The 26,915-nt window shown below is 48.0% G+C and overlaps 1 protein-coding gene and 1 non-coding gene across 5 annotated transcripts in view; both read left to right on the forward strand.

The window, feature by feature from the left end:
• Window positions 1–1,548: 1,548 nt before the first annotated feature.
• On the forward strand, window positions 1,549–1,622 carry trnar-ucu. Its single transcript has one exon. It is a non-coding gene; the product is annotated as a tRNA-Arg (tRNA).
• A 2,831-nt stretch (window positions 1,623–4,453) lies between these two features.
• The window catches only part of LOC110511052 (cell adhesion molecule 3), a 113,673-nt gene continuing 91,211 nt past the window's right edge, over window positions 4,454–26,915 (forward strand). For 3 of the 4 annotated variants that reach the window (XM_036986488.1, XM_036986490.1, XM_036986491.1), the window contains exons 1-2: window positions 4,454–4,688; window positions 6,265–6,429. In XM_036986488.1, the coding sequence (XP_036842383.1) occupies window positions 6,336–6,429 (94 nt within the window). In that variant the 5' untranslated portion in view covers window positions 4,454–4,688; window positions 6,265–6,335. Of the gene's footprint in view, window positions 4,689–6,203; window positions 6,234–6,264; window positions 6,430–26,915 lie in introns of all 4 variants that reach the window. The other variant, XM_036986489.1, reaches the window with a different exon arrangement.

Here is a 26,915-nt window from a genome sequence, read left to right on the forward strand (position 1 = left end):
AAAATGATGGAACACTGATTTGCATGATGGAACACTGATTTGCATGATGGAACACTGATTTGCATGATGGAACACTGATTTGTATTCCTTCATTTTTGTAATCCAATCATACATGGCCAACTGTAAAAGCTGAAGTGCTCAGCCCTAGGCTATTTATATCCTGTATATTGTCATGTTTTTGTGTGTGAAAATGTATAGTTTCTTCATTCTCAATGGAAGCACAGAGTAGGCTACCTGACACCGTTTAGTTTGCTGAAAGAGGAGTGAGAGCTCATTTTATCGGATGCTTTTCTGATATTTACAAGTTATTACATTATTACAAATACACTTATAATCATATTTTACAGATGGAGCCCTCTGTGTTGGGCGATCATGTCACATGACCTGGGTTTTAACCTTAAAATAAAAAGCTTTTTCATTACTCTCCCCTTTTCATGTCAGATCCATCCTCAGACAATTTCTTTCATTTTTTTTGTGTAATTATCTTTTCCGGAAAAGGCATAAAAAAAAATCAAGTTTAAAATGTAGTTCATGTGACATGATAGCCAGAAACACAGGTCCATGTTTATAGAGCACATATATTGGTCTGCATTACATACATTTTTCTCTGAGGCTGAAGATATTCGGCTTGGCCCGTAAGACCCTCACAAACCTTTACAGATGCACAATTGAGAGCATCCTGTCGAGCTGTATCACTGGCTGGTACAGCAACTGCACCGCCCGCACCCGCAGGGCTCTCCAGAGGGTGGTGCGGTCTGCCCAACGTATCACCGGGGGCAGACTGCCTGCCCTCCAGGACACCTAGAGCACCCAATGTCACAGGAAGGCCAAAAGATCATTAAGGACATTAACCACCCGAGCCACGACCTGCCCACCCCGCTATCATCCAGAAGGTGAGGTCAGTACAGGTGCATCAAAGCTGGCACCGAGGGAATGAAAAACAGCTTATTTTCAAGGCCATCAGACTCTTAAATAGCCATCACCAGCCAGCAACCACCCGGTTACTCAACTCTGCACCGTCGAGGCTGCTGCCCTTTGTACATAGACATGGGATCACTGCAATTTAATAATGGAACAGCAGTCACGTTAATGTTTACATACCGTTTTACTCATGTCCTATGTATATATTCTACTGTACTGTAGTCAATCCCGCTCCGACTACGCTCATCCTAATATTTATATATTTCTTAATTCCGTTATTTTACTTTTAGATTTGTGTGTATTGTTGTGAATTGTTAGATACTGCTACACTGTTGGAGCTAGGAACTAAAGCATTTCGCTACACCTGCAATAACATTGCTAATTTTGTGTATGTGACCAATACAATTCGATTTGATTTATAGATTACATCAAAGACGTTCGTTTATCCCTCAGATGAAACAAACAGAGACATATGTCGCCATCTTGGCGCTGAATAGTGATGCGCACCTATCGGTCTGTCCGGGAAAAGCAGCCAAGTGGTCCTGATGCTGCGTTATGTCATGAGGATGGTCAATACCGTTATAAAAGCGGAATATAAACACGCTTTTCATCCAATGGTGAGGCTCAGTCTCTGTGGCGCAATGGAATAGCGCGCTGGACTTCTAATCCAGAGGCTCCGGGTTCGAGTCCCGGCAGAGATGGGTTTGCTAAGGAGCTGGTCTGCTTTTTAGAAAAAATAAATTTACTAAATTGGCCAATTGAAGCATAATTTTTATTGCATTATAAAAGCAATTCTGTCCATTCGAATGTATGCTTAGTATCCAAATGTGGCGCTGGATACACGGCTAGATAATGCCATTTTTATTTAAAATTAAACATGTAATCTCCATAACAGATAGATGCTTTTGGGTTTCTCCCGCCCACACATTGTATTCCATTTACAATCAGTTCTCATCGCAGCACCGGGGTATCGTTATCAGTGACGTATGCACAATGCATGCTGCACTCGGTAGGCTGACTCTCCTCATCAAACACTTTACCTCGGAAGACTACAGCTTCAGCTCAACATTTTGTTAAGTCCCGACACCCATCTCTTTCCATTCACCCCCCTCTCCCCTCCACCACGTATCATTTCTTTCATGTGATCTGAATTCATTCACACATTCATCCACAAGTCAATATAATATATAATAGGCTATAGGCCTACCCTCTCGGACTGCCAGTATGTGAGAAATTATGATAATTTTAAATATAGGCAATAATGAGTGTCTTTTAATTATACATTTGGTCTAAGTTATATTTTACAAAACAATTAACAAAAACACACATTGAACATGGGACTCATTACAAACACGCACGCGCCCGTGTGCAAATGTTTTTTTAGTTTTTTAATTGCACAAATTAAATAGTAGACCATTCTAGGTCTAAATCATCATCATAATAGTCATCATAATCTCTAAAAAGCCCAAATGACATATAGGACACTATGTTGCTGATGAGGATACATACAGGAAAGAGCGCGCAACGACAACTCGTGGCGGTGCGCTTCTGTTTTCAGCACCTGGAGCTGTCCTGCACTCTCATGCCGCGTCAGTGACTTTTTGTTGTTGCTGTATAGAGCCTTGAATTTCAGTCTTCTCTAACAGCGAATTCAACAACCACATTTGAATTATAACGGATGTATAAAAGCTGGAATGAGTAGGCATAAGAAGGCCTGTGTCTATATTTAATTTTAAACAGAGGCATTACATTTAGCAAAAAACATTCCTGCTGCTACTTCAGCTGTCTGGTGATCCCCTCTCCTATCTCCGCCCAGTTTAAGATGGATTTTTTTCCTGCCTTCTGCTTGTCGCCTATGGTGATAGGGCTTTTCGTGCCTCCGCGCCAGCCACCATTTTAACCCCATGTCTCCCCCTACACACGAACTAATCCGCATGCAAAACTAATCCTTAATCCCCTCGCGAGTTGAACGCCCCCCACCCCACCCTCCTCCACTGAACACCCACCAACCAGTACAGTCTGTCGGGCCTTGAGCGTTGTGACTCCACTCAGAAAGACAACGTCTCGCGCTGTCAGTCAAAAAGGCTACTCCCTAACGGAAAGCAGAGAAAAACATTGATTCATGACTGATGAAGCTAGACCTAACTCTTATCTATGGGCATTGGGGACTAGCCTACTACCACTAACTAGGCTATTACATCTATAATAATAGAGAAACTAGATAAAATAAGAACAATTCAGAAAAAACAATTAGCCTATTATTTTTCGATGATATGACAAATAACATATTTGGGCATAGGATACAGTCTATATGAATATGACATCTCAGTTTTTCTTTCTCCAATATACACTATATGACCAAAAGTATGTGGACACCTGGTTGTCTAAAATCTCATTCCAAAATCACAGCCTCCACTCTTCTGGGAAGGCTTTCTACTAGACGTTGGAACATTGCTGCGGGGACTTACTTCCATTCAGACACAAGAGCAATAGTGAGGTCGCGCACTGATGTTGGGCGATTAGACCTGGCTCGCAGTCGGCCTTACGATTCATCCCAAAGGTGTTTGATGGGGTTGAGGTCAGGGCTCTGTGCAGGCCAGTCAAGGTCTTCCACACCAACCTTGACAAACCATTTCTGTATGGAACTCACTTTGTGCACGGGGGCATTGCTATGCTGAAACAGGAAAGGGGCTTCCCCAAGCTGTTGCCACAAAGTTGGAAGCACAAAATCGTTTAGAATGTCATTGCATGCTGTAGCATTAATATTTCCCTTCACTGGAACTAAGAGGCCTAGTCCGAACCATGAAAAACAGCCCAGGCCATTATTCCTCCTCCACCAAACGTTATAGTTGGCACTCTGCGTTCTGGCAGGTAACGTTCTCCTGGCATCCGCCAAACACAGATTCGTTCGTCGGACTGACAGATTGTGAAGTGTGATTCATCACTCCAGAAAACACGTTTACACTGGTCCAATGGTGACACTCCAGCTGATGCTTGGCATCGTACATGGTGATCTTAGGCTTGTGTGCAGCTGCTCGGTCATGGAAACCCATTTCATGAAGCTCCCAATGAACAGTTCTTTGTGCTGATGTTGCTTCCAGAAAACAGTTTGGAACTCGGTAGTGATTATTGCAACAGAAGACAGACGATTTTTAAGCACAACATTGGCAGTCCCCTTCTCTGAGCTTGTGTGGCCGACCACTTTGCGGCTGAGCTGTTGTTGCTCCTAGATGTTTCTACTTCACAATAACAGCACTTACAATTGACCCGGCAGCTCTGTTTGTCTGTGGAGATTGCATGGCCTGTGGTCGATTTTATACACCTGTCAGCAACGGGTGTGGCTGAAATATCCGAATCCACAGATTTGAAGGGGTGTCCACATACTTTTTTTCATAGTGTATCTATTTCTATCTGCCCTGCATGTATATCCCTCTCCCAGGCAGTATGCTCTTGCCCTCTTATCCGAATGGTACGGGCCAAATCGTATTAAAGTCCCCTCCCCCTCGCTCCCTCCCCCTCCACACGCCACCTCCTTTCTTTCAGACAGACTGTTTTTGCTGCAGTAAACGGTAGCCGTGGAGAGAGAGAGAGGGAACAGCTAGAAAAACAACAATCCGAAGAAGGAAGGAAAAAGTCAATATAGACAGATCCAGGGAGGCATCAGAGCAAGCGCCAGTTTTCCTGCAATACAGGGACCACTTCCAGAACCAACGGTGACAAATAGCCTATCCGTTCAGGATCGAGAATCCAGAGGCAGGCCTATTTCGGTGTGTATACTGTTATGTCCCTAACAATATTACTGTTGTTGGCTGTGTCCGGGCTGTAACAAACGATCGACACCTGTCACTGTTGTAAATACTATGCTTTCGTGTCCTGGAATGTTCCTGCGTGCGCCTCACCCAGTTGCCTAGGCTACTGGCAGGTGCTGGAGATAAAGCATTATCTTGACCCGGGAATACAATACTAGACGCGTTGTATAATTTAGTGCGAATATGCTTTTTGTTATTGGACTGTAGGCTACGTTATGCCTCGCCATCTCTCCCCTCCCTTTCCTGCATGCAAGGCTTTTATCATTGGTCGTGTTACTACAATCTACAACGGTGTGCGCCTTCATTTCTACGTATAGGCAGGCTAGGGAAAGGAGGAGGCACGATAAACCATACCGGGCTCCTTCCTCGTTTCTACGCGGCATCCAGCAGCATTGCAGGTGCCTTCTGGGCTGTAGCAGTGGTTCCCATCCTTTCCCGGTTACTGTAGCCTGCCACTAACTGCATGTAGCTCTGCCCGAGGACCCCTGAAGTACCCCCCCATGTGCATTTTACCAGCAGACCTATGGTCTCATGAGACTTCTCAAGTACCCCCTTTGGACAGGCCAAGTGCTCCTAGGGGTCCTAGTACCCAAGGTTGGGAACCACTGGACTATAGGACCTATCTTTAGATTGGATTTATCCAACCCCTTAAAGGTGGTGATCAGCACTAACGTTGTTCTACAAATCAGTTCTGTTTTTTCATCGGCACCCCCCCCCATCATATCCCCGCCCTATTCGCCCGCCCGTCCGTCCCACTGGCAACCTCTCTCTAGCCATGGCCCGCGCTGAACCGAATGGCGAAGGAGAATATCGAGGATAGATCCTAGCCTTGGCTCGGCCGCCATGTAAGGCTATTTCAGTGTGTGTGTGTGTGAGAGGCTGAGGGTATTATAGTGACACAGTGTGTGCTACATCTGTGTCATGTGAGGAGAGAAGCACCGTCAGGCAATTCTCAGCGGGCGACAGGTGCAAGCATTTTGCTGTCCATTCCGACGTTTTGCTTGGCCAACAAGGGGAATTTGGATTTGGTTCATTTGTGATATTTGTAATTAACTAGAGTTGTTTTGGGCCCAGAAAACATCCCACTTATACTCCAGAGCTTGAATACATTTAGACATCAATTGAATACATTTAGGGTAATGACAGCCCACACTGATTTTCCGCCCTTAGTGATTTAGAACGTTGCCTTTTACGGTGGTAGGCTCGATCACCGCGTCGCTCCCGGTACGATATGACACAGGCAGCAGATCTACGAAACCCACGGAGAAGCGCGTGAGCAACGATCTCCAAAAGTGCATTAAGCACCCGCCAACCGATCAGAACGCAACCAATTTATCCCGAACGGCTTGTTCTTGTTTTATCGACCTCCTCCGACAGGTAGCTCCAGTGCTACTCTCTTCTCCCCCCGCAGGTAACACTCCGGTGCTCCTCTCCCCCCGCAGGTAACACTCCGGTGCTCCTCTCCCCCCGCAGGTAACGAACACTCCGGTGCTCCCCCCGCAGGTAACACTCTGGTGCTCCTCTCCCCCCGCAGGTAACACTCCCGTGCTCCTCTCCCCTGCACCCTGCCTAAACCTCCCGAGGATTGAGACGAACCAACCAACCATGGCATTCCCTTCTTACCTGGTCCCAAATCTATGGACTCTGAGTTTATTGACACTACTGGCAGCCTCTGTTCAGAGCAACTTCATTGTCTTTGGTAAGAATCTCTCTCATTACCTCTAGGATAGTCTCACCCTTCTCTACTCTCACCCTTCTCTACTCTCACCCTCTTCTACTCTCACCCTCTTCTACTCTCACCCTCGTCTACTCTCACCCTCGTCTACTCTCACCCTCGTCTACTGTCACCCTCGTCTACTGTCACCCTCTTCTACTGTCACCCTATTCTACTCTCACCCTATTCTACTCTCACCCTCTACTGTCACCCTCCTCTACTCTCAACCTCCTCTAGTCTCACACTCTTCTAGTCTCACCCTCTTCTAGTCTCACCCTCTTCTAGTCTCACCCTCTTCTAGTCTCACCCTCCTCTAGTCTCACCCTCGTCTAGTCTTCTCTACTGTCACCCTCCTCTACTCTCACCCTCCTCTACTCTCATCCTCTCCTGTGACCCTCCTCTCCTCTACTGTCACCCTCTTTTACTCTCAACCTCCTCTAGTCTCACACTATTCTAGTCTCACCCTCTTCTAGTATCACCCTCTTCTAGTCTCACCCTCCTCTAGTCTCACCCTCTTCTAGTCTCACCCTCCTCTAGTCTCACCCTCTTCTAGTCTTCTCTACGGTCACCCTCCTCTACTGTCACCCTCCTCTACTGTCACTCTCCTCTACTGTCACCCTCCTATACTCTCATCCTCTTCTACTCTCACCCTTTTCCAGTTTCACCCTCCTCTACTACTCTCATCCTTCTCTACTCATCTTCTACTGTCACCCTCCTCTACTGTCACCCTCCTCTACTGTCACCCTCCTCTACTGTCACCCTCCTCTACTGTCACCCTCCTAGTCTCACCCTCCTCTACTGTCACCCTCCTCTACTCACACCCTCCTAGTCTCACCCTCTTCTAGTCTTCTCTACTGTCACCCTCCTCTACTCTCACCCTCCTCTACTCTCATCCTCTCCTGTGACCCTCCTCTCCTCTCCTGTGACCCTCCTCTCCTCTACTGTCACCCTCTTCTACTGTCACCCTCCTCTACTCTCAACCTCCTCTAGTCTCACACTCTTCTAGTCTCACCCTCTTCTAGTCTCACTCTCCTCTAGTCTCACCCTCTTCTAGTCTTCTCTACGGTCACCCTCCTCTACTGTCACCCTCCTCTACTGTCACTCTCCTCTACTGTCACCCTCCTATACTCTCATCCTCTTCTACTCTCACCCTTTTCAAGTTTCACCCTCCTCTACTACTCTCATCCTTCTCTACTCTAATCTTCTACTGTCACCCTCCTCTACTGTCACCCTCCTCTACTTTCACCCTCCTCTACTGTCACCCTCCTCTACGGTCACCCTCCTAGTCTCACCCTCCTCTACTGTCACCCTCCTCTACTGTCACCCTCCTACTGTCACCCTCCTCTACTCACACCCTCCTAGTCTCACCCTCCTCTACTGTCACCCTCTACTCTCACCCTACTCTACTGTCACCCTCTTAGTCTCACCATCCTCTACTGTCACTCTCCTCTACTGTCACCCTCTACTCTCACCCTTGTCTTCTGTCACCCTCCTCTACTGTCACCCTCCTCTACTGTCACCCTCGTCTAGTCTCACCCTCGTCTAGTCTCACCCTCGTCTATTCTCACCCTCCTCTACTCTCACCCTCTTCTACTCTCACCCTCGTCTACTCTCACCCTCGTCTACTCTCACCCTCGTCTACTGTCACCCTCGTCTACTGTCACCCTCGTCTACTTTCACCCTCTTCTACTGTCACCCTATTCTACTCTCACCCTATTCTACTCTCACCCTCTACTGTCACCCTCCTCTACTCTCAACCTCCTCTAGTCTCACACTCTTCTAGTCTCACCCTCTTCTAGTCTCACCCTCTTCTAGTCTCACCCTCTTCTAGTCTCACCCTCCTCTAGTCTCACCCTCTTCTAGTCTTCTCTACGGTCACCCTCCTCTACTGTCACCCTCCTCTACTGTCACTCTCCTCTACTGTCACCCTCCTATACTCTCATCCTCTTCTACTCTCACCCTTTTCCAGTTTCACCCTCCTCTACTACTCTCATCCTTCTCTACTCATCTTCTACTGTCACCCTCCTCTACTGTCACCCTCCTCTACTGTCACCCTCCTCTACTGTCACCCTCCTCTACTGTCACCCTCCTAGTCTCACCCTCCTCTACTGTCACCCTCCTACTCTCACCCTCCTCTACTCACACCCTCCTAGTCTCACCCTCTTCTAGTCTTCTCTACTGTCACCCTCCTCTACTCTCACCCTCCTCTACTCTCATCCTCTCCTGTGATCCTCCTCTCCTCTCCTGTGACCCTCCTCTCCTCTACTGTCACCCTCTTCTACTGTCACCCTCCTCTACTCTCAACCTCCTCTAGTCTCACACTCTTCTAGTCTCACCCTCTTCTAGTCTCACTCTCCTCTAGTCTCACCCTCTTCTAGTCTTCTCTACGGTCACCCTCCTCTACTGTCACCCTCCTCTACTGTCACTCTCCTCTACTGTCACCCTCCTATACTCTCATCCTCTTCTACTCTCACCCTTTTCAAGTTTCACCCTCCTCTACTACTCTCATCCTTCTCTACTCTAATCTTCTACTGTCACCCTCCTCTACTGTCACCCTCCTCTACTTTCACCCTCCTCTACTGTCACCCTCCTCTACGGTCACCCTCCTAGTCTCACCCTCCTCTACTGTCACCCTCCTACTGTCACCCTCCTCTACTCACACCCTCCTAGTCTCACCCTCCTCTACTGTCACCCTCTACTCTCACCCTACTCTACTGTCACCCTCCTAGTCTCACCATCCTCTACTGTCACTCTCCTCTACTGTCACCCTCTACTCTCACCCTTGTCTTCTGTCACCCTCCTCTACTGTCACCCTCCTCTACTGTCACCCTCGTCTAGTCTCACCCTCGTCTAGTCTCACCCTCGTCTATTCTCACCCTCCTCTATTCTCACCCTCCTCTATTCTCACCCTACTCTAGTCTCACCCTCCTCTTCTGTCACCCTCCTCTATTCTCACCCTCCTCTAGTCTCACCCTCCTCTTATGTCACCCTCCTCTAGTCTCACGATCCTCTATTCTCACCCTCCTCTATTCTCACCCTACTCTAGTCTCACCCTACTCTAGTCTCACCCTCCTCTTCTGTCACCCTCCTCTATTCTCACCCTCCTCTAGTCTCACCCTCCTCTTCTGTCACCCTCCTCTAGTCTCACCCTCCTCTTCTGTCACCCTCCTCTAGACTCTCAATCCTCTAGTCTCACCCTCCTCTATTCTCAGCCTCCTCTATTCTCAGCCTCCTCTAGTCTCACCCTCCTCTAGTCTCACGATCCTCTTGTCTCCCCCTCCTCTTCTCTCCCCCTCCTCTAGTCTCACGATCCTCTAGTCTCCCCCTCCTCTTCTCTCACCCTCCTCTAGTCTCACCCTCCTCTAGTCTTACCCTCCTCTTCTGTCACCCTCCTCTAGTCTCCCCCTCCTCTTCTGTCACCCTCCTCTAGTCTCCCCCTCCTCTTCTGTCACCCTCCTCTAGTCTCCCCTTCCTCTTCTGTCACCCTCCTCTAGTCTCCCCCTCCTCTTCTGTCACCCTCCTCTAGTCTCCCCCTCCTCTTCTGTCACCCTCCTCTAGTCTCCCCCTCCTCTTCTGTCACCCTCCTCTAGTCTCACGATCCTCTAGTCTCACCCTCCTCTAGTCTCATCCTCCTCTAGTCTCATCCTCCTCTAGTCTCCCCCTCCTCTTCTGTCACCCTCCTTTAGTCTCACGATCCTCTAGTCTCACCCTCCTCTAGTCTCATCCTCCTCTAGTCTCATCCTCCTCTAGTCTCATCCTCCTCTAGTCTCATCCTCCTCTAGTCTCATCCTCCTCTAGTCTCACCCTCCTCTAGTCTCATCCTCCTCTAGTCTCACCCTCCTCTAGTCTCATCCTCCTCTAGTCTCATCCTCCTCTAGTCTCATCCTCCTCTAGTCTCATCCTCCTCTACTGTCACCCTTCAGTTTTTAGTTGTTACTGTGTCATTACAAGTTAGTCACCAAGCTCCTTTCCCCCCGAACTCCAATGGAATTTTCTCTCACCCTCCTCTAGTCTCACCCTCCTCTAGTCTTACCCTCCTCTTCTGTCACCCTCCTCTAGTCTCCCCCTCCTCTTCTGTCACCCTCCTCTAGTCTCCCCCTCCTCTTCTGTCACCCTCCTCTAGTCTCCCCCTCCTCTTCTGTCACCCTCCTCTAGTCTCCCCCTCCTCTTCTGTCACCCTCCTCTAGTCTCACCCTCCTCTAGTCTCACCCTCCTCTAGTCTCATCCTCCTCTAGTCTCATCCTCCTCTAGTCTCATCCTCCTCTAGTCTCATCCTCCTCTAGTCTCATCCTCCTCTACTGTCACCCTTCAGTTTTTAGTTGTTACTGTGTCATTACAAGGTAGTCACCAAGCTCCTTTCCCCCTGAACTCCAATGGAATTTCTGCTATTGTTTTTGAAGAATGTGTGTGATTTACACTTGCACAGGTCTGTCTGTGTGTGACACACACACACACACACACACACACACACACACACACACACACACACACACACACACACACACACACACACACACTCGCGCATACAATAGGCTACACCCACATTATTGTGTAAGCCTGGCATGATCATTAGAGCCATAGAGGTTTGATTAGGAGAGCCCTCAATGGAGACAATATGTTACACACACTGCTCCCAGTGGACACACACACATCTATCAATAAAAAACCCTACGATTGGCAGGAAATCATCCTTTCATATTCATTGATTTGAGCAGTCATTGTTGACTGATGGGGGTTAGATACAAGCACACAGTTTCTCTCCCTGTTCTACATTACTATCCCACAGATTAACCACTGTAACAGTCCCACAGACTAACCACTGTTACAGTCCCACAGATTAACCACTGTAACAGTCCCACAGATTAACCACTGTAACAGTCCCACAGACTAACCACTGTTACAGTCCCACTAATCCCACAGATTAACCACTGTTACAGTCCCACAGACTAACCACTGTTGCAGTCCCACTAATCCCACAGACTAACCACTGTTACAGTCTCAGACTAACCACTGTTACAGTCCCACAGATTAACCACTGTTACAGTCCCACAGATTAACCACTGTAACAGTCCCACAGACTAACTACTGTTACAGTCCCACAGATTAACCACTGTAACAGTCCCACAGACTAACCACTGTTACAGTCCCACTAATCCCACAGATGAACCACTATTACAGTCCCACAGACTAACCACTGTTACAGTCCCACTAATCCCACAGATTAACCACTGTTACAGTCCCACAGACTAACCACTGTTACAGTCCCACAGACTAACCACTGTTACAGTCCCACAGACTAACTACTGTTACAGTCCCACAGACTAACCACTGTTACAGTCCCACAGACTAACCACTGTTACAGTCCCACAGACTAACCACTGTAACAGTCCCACAGACGAACCACTGTAACAGTCCCACAGACTAACCACTGTTACAGTCCCACAGACTAACCACTGTTACAGTCCCACAGACTAACCACTGTTACAGTCCCACAGACTAACCACTGTTACAGTCCCACAGACTAACCACTGTTACAGTCCCACAGACTAACCACTGTTACAGTCTCACAGACTCACCACTGTAACAGTCCCACAGACTAACCACTGTAACAGTCCCACAGACTAACCACTGTTACAGTCCCACAGACTAACCACTGTTACAGTCCCACAGACTAACCACTGTTACAGTCCCACAGACTAACCACTGTTACAGTCCCACAGACTAACCACTGTTACAGTCCCACAGATTAACCACTGTTACAGTCTCACAGATTAACCACTGTTACAGTTCCACAGATTAACCACTGTTACAGTCCCACATATTAACCACTGTTACAGTCCCACAGATTAACCACTGTTACAGTCCCACAGATTAACCACTGTTACAGTCTCACAGATTAACCACTGTTACAGTCCCACAGACTAACCACTGTTACAGTCCCACAGATTAACCACTGTTACAGTCTCACAGATTAACCACTGTAACAGTCCCACAGACTAACCACTGTAACAGTCTCACTAATCCCACAGACTAACCACTGTTACAGTCCCACAGACTAACCACTGTAACAGTCCCACAGACTAACCACTGTTACAATCCCACAGATTAACCACTGTTACAGTCCCACAGACTAACCACTGTTACAGTCCCACAGACTAACCACTGTTACAGTCTCACAGATTAACCACTGTTACAGTCTCACAGATTAACCACTGTTACAGTCCCACAGATTAACCACTGTTACAGTCCCACATATTAACCACTGTAACAGTCTCACTAATCCCACAGACTAACCACTGTTACAGTCCCACAGACTAACCACTGTTACAGTCTCACAGATTAACCACTGTTACAGTCTCACAGATTAACCACTGTTACAGTCCCACAGACTAACCACTGTTACAGTCCCACAGATTAACCACTGTTACAGTCCCACAGATTAACCACTGTTACAGTCCCACATATTAACCACTGTAACAGTCTCACTAATCCCACAGACTAACCACTGTAACAGTCCCACAGACTAACCACTGTTACAGTCTCACAGATTAACCACTGTAACAGTCCCACAGACTAACCACTGTAACAGTCCCACAGACTAACCACTGTTACAGTCTCACAGATTAACCACTGTAACAGTCTCACAGATTAACCACTGTAACAGTCTCACTAACACTACAAAACAGTACCCTATATCATTTTTTTTTTATATGTATACATTATTTACAAGTATATATTTTTGATGTATTTTGTATTTATTCAGACAGTAGGATACATAGATTTGGGGAGACAGAATCTTGGACTGGGGAGCGATCCCTGGTTTCCCATGCAGGGATTACATGTGGACTAGAGTTGGCAGTGTTACTTATTCAGCCCAACTCAGACACACAGTAGCCTATATTATCTCACGTCAATATGCTCACTCTTGCAGATGTGATGTGCACCCACACAGAACCCCAGGAATTTAAAAGCATGCAAACACACGCACCTACTTTAACTACATCAGCTGTTTTCACTGTCTGTTGTTGAATTATGCATAATTGTATTTTTTTTCTGTGCTTCTGCATGAGAAATGTGTATAGAGCAGTTGGAGGAGTGGCCAATGTGAGTCAGTGAGAAGCTGTACTGTATACTGCTGTGGGGTAGCAATGGTAAACAAATTTATGCAGATACTGAGATGAGGGCTCGTCCCAAGTGCCACCCTATTCCCTATATAGGGCACTACTTTTGACCAGGGCCAATAGAGCTCTGGTTAAAAGTAGTGCACTACGTCGGAAATAGGGTGGCACTTGGGATGTGACCGAGGTCAGTGTTGGGAACATGCTAATGAAATCAAATAGAAACGAAGATTGCAATTATCAAATTCAAGACATTGATGAGATGCAGAAAGATAATCAAGTCCTGATGTATGAACCTGAGAGGGCGTAGACCTTAAAATGTGTGTGATTCTTCACGTAGAGATTATTTTGGCAATTTAACACGAGTTTTGCAAAAAGGACTTCTCACATTCAGAAATATGTCACATTCGATTAGGGTTTGTATTGGTGCAGAATTGACCATGCAAGAACAAACCAATGGAATCACTGGCCCTTGTTGTTTGTAGCTAAGAGCGGTTTTGCACTACTGTCCATCAACTGGGACTCTGGTAAATCTGGTTGTCTAGTCGTTTTTTCTGTGATTGGTACATACATTAAATTAATGATTGAAATGTTTTTTTTGTTAAATGTAAAAAAAAATATGCAGTATAGCCATTGATTCTTGAATAATCTAGCTGATTTTTGGGCTTTACATTTCTCCAGACCCATCCTTCAGCTGTTTAGGGTTACTGCTTTGTTGTTTTTCTAATCTCAGATTGCCCCTTTTAAAAGGTACATCTGGTTTAATGTTGTGTGTCTGACCTAAACTATGACACAGCTGTGCTGCCTGGTAACTGGGTGCCTGGTAACTGGGTGTCTGCTAACTGGGTGCCTGGTAACTGGGTGCCTGGTAACTGGGTGCCTGCTAACTGGGTGCCTGCTAACTGGGTGCCTGCTAACTGGGTGCCTGGTAACTGGGTGCCTGGTAACTGGGTGCCTGGTAACTGGGTGCCTGCTAACTGGGTGCCTGCTAACTGGGTGCCTGCTAACTGGATGCCTGGTAACTGGGTGCCTGGTAACTGGGTGCCTGGTAACTGGGTGCCTGGTAGCTGGGTGCCTGGTAGCTGGGTGCCTGCTAACTGGGTGCCTGCTAACTGGGTGCCTGCTAACTGGGTGCCTGGTAACTGGGTGCCTGGTAACTGGGTGCCTGGTAGCTGGGTGCCTGGTAGCTGGGTGCCTGCTAACTGGGTGCCTGCTACCTGGGTGCCTGGTAACTGGGTGCCTGGTAACTGGGTGCCTGGTAACTGGGTGCCTGGTAACTGGGTGCCTGGTAACTGGGTGCCTGGTAACTGGGTGCCTGGTAACTGGGTGCCTGGTAGCTGGGTGCCTGCACCCCAAATGGCAACCTATTCCCAATGTAGTGCACTACTTTTGACCTGAGGCTCATGGGGGGGGGGGGGGGGGGGGGGGGGGATGGTGCCCTTTGGGATGCAGACCTAGATATATGGAGAGAGGGGGAGATGGAGAGGAATGGGAGAGAGGCTCCAATAATGGCCGGTAGTGGCCGGTGAATGGGCAGTTCATTTTAAATTGCCCGAACAGAAGGGCCTACTTAGCATAAATAATGCAATGTTATGTTTCAGAGAGGAAAAACGATTAGTATGGCAGATCAATGACTACAGATGAACGATCAGATGGACCAAGCCTGTCTGTCACTACAACATGTCTCAAAATCTATACTTGCTTCTTTCATGCTTTCAAAACCTCCATGTTATTGCTGTGTCTTGTTTTCATCCTCCCCGAAACAAAATGCTCATCAATAATATTAGCAAAACAATACAAGTGAGAGCTCACATAAGTCAGCGACTCGGCGCTCATTTAAACATTTGATGCAGAAGGAATCCCCATATGAGCAGCGTGTCAGAGTCAGGGAAGAACAACGCTGTTTGTCTGTGCTGGGCCCCTATACAGAGAGCCTCTAATTGTGTACAGTATCTATTCTCCACAGCTGGATGTGTAGTGGAACAGTTCAACTGGACTGGCTCTCTGAAGGCTACAGATTAGAGCTGTGATTGGCCAAGACTGAGTACCAAACGGTACCCTATTCGCTATACAGTGCACTACTTTTGACCAAAGCCTTATGGATAAACTATGGACCCTGGGTAAAAGTAGTGCACTATATAGGAAACAGCGTATCATTTGGAAAGCAACTCTGTTCTGTATCACTAACCAAGTTACCTCAGGCCAGGGTGTCGTGGCCACCCGCTGTAGCACTCATAAGCGCACAGCATGACACACACACACACACACACACACACACACACACACACACACACACACACACACACACACACTTCCCGTCACTGACTGTGCCCCTTCTCAGTGGAGACCTCAGGGAATAATGTCTGTGAATCAAATGACACCCTATTCCCTGTGTAGTGCACTTCTTTTAGCAAGGGCTCATAAGGCCATTGGAAACAGGGCCCATAGGGCTCTGGTCAAAATAGTGCACCATATAGGGAATAGGGTGGTATTTCAGACGCACCCATTGTGTCATCTCAAGACCACAACACAACGTGATTAATCGTTTATTTTCCTCAGTGTATTCTCTCTCTGGCGTCTGGGCAACGGACCGCTGGATTGAGTGGGGCAGAGAGAGGCTGCACTTCCAGCTGTGACCAATAATGAATACAGATGAAATGATGGGTGTAGACCAATCATTAATGTGGGTGAAATTTACAGGCCGGACGGAGGGAGGGAAGGCAGGAGGGAGGGAGGGAGGGCCTCTGTGTTCTGTGCCAGCAGTTCACTTTAGTTTGCTCAGGGAATCGAGTTCTGGCAGAACACAGGCCTCCTGAAAGAACCACTAATTTCCAGTTTGTGCTATTTATTGTTGATGACTGGCTGACTGAGTGTTGGTCCTAAATGGCACCCTATTCCCTGTATAGTGCACTACTTTTGACCAGAGCGAATATAGGGAATAGGGTGCTGTTTTGAGAGACAGCTCTGGTTCTGTATCTCTAACCTAGTTACGTCAGGCCAGGGTGACGTCCTGTTTGTTGACCGACTCTCTGCGTCCCAAATGGCATGATGTTCCCTATATAGTGCACTACTCTGGTCAAAAGTAGTGCACTATATAGGGAATAGGATGCCATTTGAGAGGCAGATGCTGACTGGGCATCCTTGTGTGCCAGCCAGACCAGGCCAGGGCTGATGGGAAACATGTCGCTAAGTTCGCCCCCAAATGGACGGATTCCTGTCAAAAGTAGTGTACTAAATGAGCACTATATAGGGAATAGGATGCCATTTGAGAGGCAGATGCTGACTGGGCATCCTTGTGTGCCAGCCAGACCAGGCCAGGGCTGATGGGAAACATGTCGCTAAGTTCGCCCCCAAATGGACGGATTCCTGTCAAAAGTAGTGTACTAAATGGGGAATAGGGTGCCATTTGGGATGAAGACTAATACACAGACAGGCCTGGTACCTCCACAACAGTGAGTGGGTGGAGGGAGGCAGGCCGGCCGGCAGGCAGGGAGGGAGGCTCTACCTATCCTGTCAGCAATGATGACTGATAAGCAGCATTGACTCATTAACAACTGGAGAACAAGAAGCCTGAGGCCCTAGTTATTTTGTTGAATTACTGGCTAGTGACTGTGACATTAATAATATGAGGCTTTTTCATCGCCCTCTAACTCTCTCTCTACTCTTGACGGCCCAGGCCCACTGGTTTCCCAACCTAAGTGCATACTGGATGTATCAAGTGCTGATTTGGGACCAGTTTTGCAGTTTATAAATCACAAGGGAAAAGGTTACATGGACATGGAAATAACTGATCCTAGATCTCTACTCTGGATGGACCCGCCCAGACCACTGATATCCAGTTCATCCCTATTCTCCACCCTTCTTCCGAAGTGTGGACTTGCACACTTCCATCATGGATTTAAAAGCTTTGCTTTGGTGTAATCATTGGTTTAAGGAAGTTATTTTGAATCCATGACAGGAAGTCTTAGCACTTTGGGAGAAGAATGAGGATGCAGTGAGTGAGTGAGAGACAGACTGAGTGAGTGAGTGAGTGAGTGTGTGAGTGACAGACTGAGTGAGTGAGAGAGAGACAGTGAGTGAGAGAGAGACTGAGTGAGTGAGACAGTGAGTGAGTGAGTGAGAGAGAGAGAGAGAAAGATTGAGGGAGAGACTGAGTGAGTGAGTGAGAGAGAGACTGAGTGAGTGAGTGGGAGAGAGAGAGAAAGATTGAGGTGAGTGAGTGAGTGTGTGAGTGAGTGACAGACTGAGTGAGTGAGTGTGTGAGTGAGTGATTTAGCGAGTGAGTGAGTGAGTGAGTGAGAGAGAGAGAGAGAGAGAGAGAGAAAAGTGAGTGGGAGACTGAGTGAGTGAGACGAGAGAGAGAGAGAGAGAGAGAGAGAAAAGTGAGTGAGTGAGTGAGTGAGAGACTGACTGACAGAGAGAGAGAGAGAGAGAGAGAGAGAGGAGAGAGACTGAGTGTGTGAGTGAGAGAGAGAGTGGACTGAGAGACTGAGTGTGTGAGTGAGAGAGAGGAGTGAGTGAGAGACAGACTGAGTGAGTGAGTGAGAGAGAGGAGTGAGTGAGAGACAGACTGAGTGAGTGAGTGAGAGACAGACAGACTGAGACTGAGTGAGTGAGTGAGAGAGAGGAGTGAGTGAGTGAGATACAGAGAGAGGAGTGAGTGAGTGAGTGAGTGAGTGAGAGAGAGAGTTTACTGGTTTGAAGACAAACCACACAACTTACAACATTGGACACAATCTCATCCTGGAATATCCAAGGCCTGAGGTCATCTGCCTTTGGCCTAAAGATCAGGAACCTGGACACAGACATTGTCATGCTACAAGAAACATGGTATAGAGGAGATGGACCCACTGGTTTTCCTCTAGGTTACAGAGAGCTGGTGGTCCGATTAACCAAACTACCAGGCGTGAAACAGGGAAGGGACACACAGGGAAGGGGTATGCTCATTTGATATAGAGCAGACCTAACTCAACTCACTTTGGTTAGAAATTCAAAAGGAAATGATCTTAACAGAGAAAAATGTCCTCCTCTGTGCTACCTACAATTATTCCCCCCCACTAGAATCCCTATACTTTAATGAAGACAGCTTCTCCACCCTGGAGGGGGAAGTCAATCATTTCCAGGTACAGGGACATGTACTAGTCTGTTGCGACCTAAATGCCAGAACTGGACAAGAACCTGACACCCTCAGCACACAGGGGGACAATCACCTATCTGGAGGTAAAGCATTACCACCCCCACATGCCCACCTAGGCACAACTACGACAACATAACTAACAAAAACGTGTCACAACTACTGCAGCTCTGTCGCACGCTGGGTATGTACATAGTTAATGGTAGATTTCGAGGGGACTCCTATGGTAGGTACACTTATAACTCATCTCTTGGCAGTAGTACTGTAGAATACTTTATCACTGACCTCAACCCAGAGTCTCTGAGAGTGTTCACAGTCAGCCCACTGACACCCCTATCAGATCACAGCAAAACCACAGTTTACTTGAACAGAGCAATACTCAATCATGAGGCATCAAATCCAAGGATCTGAATAATATTAAGAAATGCTATAGATGGAAGGAAAGTAGTGTGGAAACCTCCCAAAAAACAATTAGGCAACAACACATTCAATCCCTTTCAGACAACTTCCTGGACAAAACATTCCACTGTAATAGTGAAGGTGTAAACTTGGCAGTAGAAAATCTAAACAGTGTATTTGACCTCTCAGCTTCCCTGTCAAATCTAAACATTTCAAACAGAAAACCGAAGAAAATAAACAACAATGACAAATGGTTTGATGAAGAATGCAAAAACCGAAGAAAGAAATTGAGAAACCTATCCAAGCAAAAATATAGAGACCCAGTAAACCTGAGTCTACACCTTCACTATGGTGAATCACTAAAACAATACAGAAATACACTATGGAAAAAGAAGGAACAGCAAGTCAGAAATCAGCTCAATGTATTTGGCCTATGGTGTTGATGTACCCTCAATGAAATTAGAAAACATTCAGACAACAAATTCCAATTGGCTATACTTAAACTCCTTAACATCATGCTTAGCTCTGGAATCTTCCCCAATATTTAAAACCAAGGACAGATCACCCCAATCTACCGAATTGGAGACAAATTTGACCCCAATAACTACAGTGGGATATGAGTCAACAGAAACCTTGGGAAAATCCTCTGCATTATCATTTACAGCAGACTTCAAATCAAAGTTTATTTGTCACGTGCGCCAAATACAACAGGTGTAGACCTTCCAGTGAAATGCTTACTTACAGGCTCTAACCAATAGTGTAAAAAAATATGTTAGGTGAACAATAAGTGAAAACAATGTACTGAGCAAATGTCAAATTTGCTTTTTACCAAATTACCGTACGACAGACCACATATCCACCCTGCACACCCTAATTTACAAACAAACAGACCAAAACAAAGCCAAAGTCTTCTCAGGCTTTGTTGATTTCAAAAAAGCAGTTGACTCAATTTGCCATGGCGGTCTGCTATACAAATGGATGGAAAGGGATGTCCGACATAAAATCCATGTACACAAACAACAAGCGGTTAAAATGTAAAAAAAAACACACATTTCTTCCCACAGAGCCGTGGGGTGAGACAGGGATGCAGCTTAAGTCCCACCCTTTTCAACATATATATCAACGAATTGGTGAGGGCACTAGAACAGTCTGCAGCACCCAGCATCACCCTACTAGAATCTGAAAGTCAAATATCTACTCTTTGCTGATGATCTGGTGCTTCTGTCCCCAACCATTGAGGGCCTACAGCAGCACCTAGATCTTCTGCACAGACTCTGTCAGACCTGGGCCCTGGCAGACCTGGGCCCTGGCAGACCTGGGCCCTGGCAGACCTGGGCCCTGACAGACCTGGGCCCTGACAGACCTGGGCCCTGGCAGACCTGGGCCCTGGCAGACCTGGGCCCTGGCAGACCTGGGCCCTGACAGACCTGGGCCCTGACAGACCTGGGCCCTGACAGACCTGGGCCCTGACAGACCTGGGCCCTGACAGACCTGGGCCCTGGCAGACCTGGGCCCTGACAGACCTGGGCCCTGGCAGACCTGGGCCCTGGCAGACCTGGGCCCTGACAGACCTGGGCCCTGACAGACCTGGGCCCTGACAGACCTGGGCCCTGACAGACCTGGGCCCTGACAGACCTGGGCCCTGACAGACCTGGGCCCTGACAGACCTGGGCCCTGACAGACCTGGGCCCTGACAGACCTGGGCCCTGACAGACCTGGGCCCTGACAGTAAATCTCAGTAAGGATAAAATAATGGTGTTCCAAAAGAAGGTCACGTTGCCAGGACAACAATACAAATTCCATCTAGACACCGTTGCCCTAGAGCACAAAAACAACTATACATACCTCGGCTTAAACATCAGCGTGACGGTAACTTCCACAATGCTGTGAACAAGCAAGAGAGACAAGGCAAGAAGGGCCTTCTATGAAATCAAAAGGAACATCAAAGTCGACATACCAATTAGGATCTGGCTAAAAATACTTGAATCAGTTATAGAGCCCATTGCCCTTTATGGTTGTGAGGTCTGGGGTCCGCTCACCAACCAAGAATTCACAAAATGGGACAAAAAACAAATTGAGATTCTGCAATAATATCCTCCATGTACAGTGTAAAACACCAAATAATGCATGCAAAACACAATTAGCCCGATACCCGCTAATTATCAAAATACAGAAAAGAGCAGTTAAATTCTACAACCACCTAAAAAGAAGCGATTCCCAAACCTTCCATAACAAAGCCATCACCTACAGAGAGATAAACCTGGGGAAGAGTCCCTTAAGCAAGCTGGTCCTGGGCTCTGTTCACAAACACAAACAGACCCCACAGAGCCCCAGGACAGCAACACAATTAGACTCAACCAAATCATGTGAAAATGAAAAAATAATTACTTGACACATTGGAAAGAATTAACAAAAAACTGAGCAAACTAGAATGCTATTTGGCCCTAAACAGAGAATACACAGTGGCAGAATACCTGACCACTGTGACTGACCCAAACTTAAGGGAAGCTTTGACTATGTACAGACTCTGTGAGCATAGCCTTGCTATTGAGAAAGGCTGCTGTAGGCAGACCTGGCACTCAAGAGAAGACAGGCTATGTGCCTGGATGGAAACTGAGCTGCACTTCCTAACCTCCTGCCAAATGTACATATTAACAACATATGCACAATATGACATTTGAAATGTCTTTATTATTTTGGAACTTTTGTGAGTGTAATGTTTACTGTTATTAATTTGTTTATTTAAATGTTGTACTTTATCTACTTCACTTGCTTTGGCAAAGTTAACATATGTGTCCCATGCCAATAAAGTTCTCAAATTGAATTTAATTGAATTGCAGAGCGAGACGGAGGTAGAGAGATGCTGAGAGAGACGGAGGTGGAGAGATGCAGAGAGAGAGAGAGAGAGAGATGGAGGTAGAGAGATGCAGAGAGAGAGAGAGAGACGGAGGGAGGGAGATGCAGAGAGAGACGGAGGTAGAGAGATGCAGAGAGAGACGGAGGTAGAGAGATGCAGAGAGAGACGGAGGTAGAGAGATGCAGAGAGAGACGGAGGTAGAGAGATGCAGAGAGAGACGGAGGTAGAGAGATGCAGAGAGAGACGGAGGTAGAGAGATGCAGAGAGAGACGGAGGTATAAAGATGCAGAGATAGACGGAGGTATAAAGATGCAGAGAGAGACGGAGGTATAAAGATGCAGAGAGAGACGGAGGTATAAAGATGCAGAGAGAGACGGAGGTATAGAGATGCTGAGAGAGACGGAGGTAGGGAGATGCAGAGAGAGAGAGACGGAGGTAGGGAGATGCAGAGAGAGAGAGATGGAGGTAGAGAGATACGGAGGTAGGGAGATGCAGAGAGAGAGAGAGAGAGAGACGGAGGTAGGAAGATGCAGAGAGAGAGAGAGAGAGACGGAGGTATAGAGATGCAGAGAGAGACGGAGGTAGAGAGATGCAGAGAGAGACGGAGGCAGAGAGATGCAGAGGGAGACGGAGGTAGAGAGATGCAGAAAGAGACGGAGGTATAGAGATGCAGAGAGAGACGGAGGTAGAGAGATGCAGAAAGAGACGGAGGTAGAGAGATGCAGAAAGAGACGGAGGTAGAGAGATGCAGAAAGAGACGGAGGTAGAGAGATGCAGAAAGAGACGGAGGTAGAGAGATGCAGAGAGAGACGGAGGTAGAGAGATGCCGAGAGACGGAGGTAGAGAGATGCAGAGAGAGACGGAGGTATAGAGATGCAGAGAGAGACGGAGGTAGAGAGATACAAAGAGACACGGAGGTAGAGAGATACAAAGAGACACGGAGGTAGAGAGATGCAGAGAGAGACGGAGGTAGAGAGATGCAGAGAGAGACGGAGGCAGAGAGATGCAGAGAGAGACGGAGGCAGAGACATGCAGAGAGAGACGGAGGTAGAGAGATGCAGAGAGAGACGGAGGCAGAGAGATGCAGAGAGAGACAGAGGTAGAGAGATGCAGAGAGAGACGGAGGTAGAGAGATGCAGAGAGAGACGGAGGTAGAGAGATGCAGAGAGAGATGCAGAGAGAGACGGAGGCAGAGAGATGCAGAGAGATACAGAGAGAGACGGAGGCAGAGAGAGGCAGAGAGAGACGGAGGCAGAGAGAGGCAGAGAGAGACGGAGGTAGAGAGATGCAGAGAGAGACGGAGGTATAGAGATGCAGAGAGAGACAGAGGTATAGAGATGCAGAGAGAGACGGAGGTAGAGAGATGCAGAGAGAGAGAGAGACGGAGGTAGGGAGATGCAGAGAGAGAGAGAGAGATGGAGGTATAGAGATGCAGAGAGAGACGGAGGTAGAGAGATGCAGAGGGAGACGGAGGTAGAGAGATGCAGAAAGAGACGGAGGTATAGAGATGCAGAGAGAGACGGAGGTAGAGAGATGCAGAGAGAGACGGAGGTAGAGAGATGCAGAGAGAGACGGAGGTAGAGAGATGCAGAGAGAGACGGAGGTAGAGAGATGCAGAGAGAGACGGAGGCAGAGAGATGCAGAGAGAGACAGAGGTAGAGAGATGCAGAGAGAGACGGAGGTAGAGAGATGCAGAGAGAGATGCAGAGAGAGACGGAGGCAGAGAGATGCAGAGAGAGAGAGAGAGACGGAGGTAGAGAGATGCAGAGAGAGAGAGAGACGGAGGTAGAGAGATGCAGAGAGAGACAGAGGTATAGAGATGCAGAGAGAGACGGAGGTAGAGAGATGCAGAGAGAGAGAGAGAGAGACGGAGGTAGAGAGATGCAGAGAGAGAGAGAGAGACAGAGGTAGAGAGATGCAGAGAGAGACGGAGGTATAGAGATGCAGAGAGAGACGGAGGTAGAGAGATGCAGAGAGAGATGCAGAGAGAGACGGAGGTAGAGAGATGCAGAGAGAGATGCAGAGAGAGACGGAGGCAGAGAGATGCAGAGAGAGACGGAGGTAGAGAGATTCAGAGAGAGACGGAGGTAGAGAGATGCAGAGAGACGGAGGTAGAGAGACAGAGGTAGAGAGATGCAGAGAGACGGAGGTAGAGAGACGGAGGTAGAGAGATGCAGAGAGAGACGGAGGTAGAGAGATGCAGAGAGACTGAGGTAGAGAGATGCAGAGAGAGACGGAGGTAGAGAGATGCAGAGAGACAGAGGTAGAGAGATGCAGAGAGAGACGGAGGTAGAGAGATGCAGAGAGAGACGGAGGTAGAGAAATGCAGAGAGAGACGGAGGTAGAGAGATGCAGAGAGAGAGAGATGCAGAGAGAGAGAGATGCAGAGAGAGAGAGAGAGAGAGAGAGAGAGAGAGAGAGTGTCTGGCTGTGCTGATTTTCCATTAGTTTCACAGCTGATTAACTGACCTGACGACAGTCACAGTAACAACACCTGTCTCTTCCCCGATGAATCACACTTTGAGTGCATCCCAAATGGAACCCTATACCCTATATAGTCTATGGTCAAAAGTAGTGCACTATATAGGAAATAGGGTGCCATTTTGTACACACCCTTGGATCAGCACTCGTCTCTATTTGCACCAGACTCTAAAATACCCAAATGATTACTCCCATCTTATTATCAGGATGGCTGGACCTTTATGTGATGATTGATTAAGCTCCGAGCAACACAACAACTATAAACAGAGAGACGTATAGACAGTGAATCATTTCCATTGAGCCAAAAGCAGAACATGGGTCCTAAACAGCATCCTATTTCCAATGTAGTGCACTATATAGGGAATAGGGTGCAATTTGGTATTCATAACAAATGTTATCATCAGCTCCAGGTTTGACTCTGACCTGTTATTTCCTGACACATATGTTAGTCAGCCTGGTATGTGAGACACAGCTAAGCGCCCGCGTCTGGTGTGATAATGGTTTTTTAAAAAGTCATAAAAGGAATCCGAATGACACTGACACATGCACTGACTTGTTTCAATAACTTCTGATCTGAGAGGCGGCAGTATAGCTCTCGGTTTCTAAACAACAAGGAGAAGAAACCCCTTTAGACCTTGTCAATCCAAGTCAGATCCCATCACATCCACTCAGGCTATCTCAGATTACATCACAACAACAAGCAATAATGTTGAGCACTCTTGAGATTGTTGTCGAGACGGACGCGGGCAGCAGTTGCAGCACTCAAGAGTTTTTACCTCGTGTGTGAGGGAGGGGGAGTGTGAGGGAGAGGGAGTGTGAGGGAGGGAGGGCCATGTCAATCTCTGGGAGGGAGGGCGGTAGAAAATCGAGCCGTGTTAGCAGAACTGTCAGCTGTGAGCTGGCCGACCGCTCAGAAAGACGTTTTGATGAAAGGAACACTGAGGCTGGAAATTCATCAGTGGCTCTTTTGAAACGCCAGCGTCATTGTGCAGCAGGCAGAGTCTGGGTGCTGTCCTGCTTTTCAGCAATGTTTCCTTTGATTGTGCCGGCCTTGCGGTGCGGTGGAATGGTCCTCTGGCTCTTTTCATTGTTTGCTGTGGGGTTTACATCACCAAGGCATCCTGTCGTGGCAGCAAGGCTAGAAAGAAGCAGGAACAAACTCTAGGGATGTTTCTTTATCTTAAACCCATCACTGTTGCTGGCTCTGAAATGGCACCCTAGTCCCTATGTAGTGCACTACTTTTGACCAGAGCTCTGATCTAAAGTAGTGCACTACATAGGGAATAGGCTGCCATTTGGGATGTATACTTTATCTGAACCAATCACTGTGTTGTGTTCCAGTGATGTCATTAGATGGCTGTATTGTGGACCTCAGCTGTCACGCCCTGATCTGTTTCACCTGTCCTTGTCTCCACCCCCTCCAGGTGTCTCCCATCTTCCCCACCTGTCCTTGTCTCCACCCCCTCCAGGTGTCTCCCATCTTCCCCACCTGTCCTTGTCTCCACCCCCTCCAGGTGTCTCCCATCTTCCCCACCTGTCCTTGTCTCCACCCCCTCCAGGTGTCTCCCATCTTCCCCACCTGTCCTTGTCTCCACACCCTCCAGGTGTCTCCCATCTTCCCCACCTATCCTTGTCTCCACCCCCTCCAGGTGTCTCCCATCTTCCCCACCTGTCCTTGTCTCCACCCCCTCCAGGTGTCTCCCATCTTCCCCACCTGTCCTTGTCTCCACCCCCTCCAGGTGTCTCCCATCTTCCCCACCTGTCCTTGTCTCCACACCCTCCAGGTGTCTCCATCTTCCCCACCTGTCCTTGTCTCCACACCCTCCAGGTGTCTCCCATCTTCCCCACCGGTCCTTGTCTCCACCCCCTCCAGGTGTCTCCCATCTTCCCCACTTGTCCTCTGGGTATTTAAACCTGTGTTTTCTGTCTGTCTGTTACCAGTTCGTCTGGTTTGTTCAAGTCAACCAGCGGTTTGTCTCAGCGCCTGCTTTGCCACAGTTTCTCGTTTCCCCCCTTGTCCTCCTGGTTTTGACCCTTGCCGGTCCTGACTCTGAGCCTGCCTGCCGTCCTGTACCTTGGCCCCACTACCCTGGATTATCGACCCCTACCTGACCCTGGGCTTGCCTGCCGTCCTGTACCTTGGCCCTACTACCCTGGATTATCGACCCCTGCCTGACCCTGGGCCTGCCTGCCGTCCTGTACCTTGGCCCTACTACCCTGGATTATTGACCCCTACCTGACCCTGGGCCTGCCTGCCGTCCTGTACCTTGGCCCCACTACTCTGGATTATTGACCCCTACCTGACCCTGGGCCTGCCTGCCTGCCGTCCTGTACCTTGGCCACTACCCTGGATTATCGACCCCTGCCTGACCCTGGGCCTGCCTGCCGTCCTGTACCTTTGCCCCTACCCTGGATTATCGACCCCTGCCTGACCCTGGGCCTGCCTGCCGTCCTGTACCTTTGCCCCTACTCTGGATTATCG

Source organism: Oncorhynchus mykiss, chromosome 8 (assembly GCF_013265735.2).
Source record: "Oncorhynchus mykiss isolate Arlee chromosome 8, USDA_OmykA_1.1, whole genome shotgun sequence".
Classification (NCBI taxonomy): domain Eukaryota; kingdom Metazoa; phylum Chordata; class Actinopteri; order Salmoniformes; family Salmonidae; genus Oncorhynchus; species Oncorhynchus mykiss.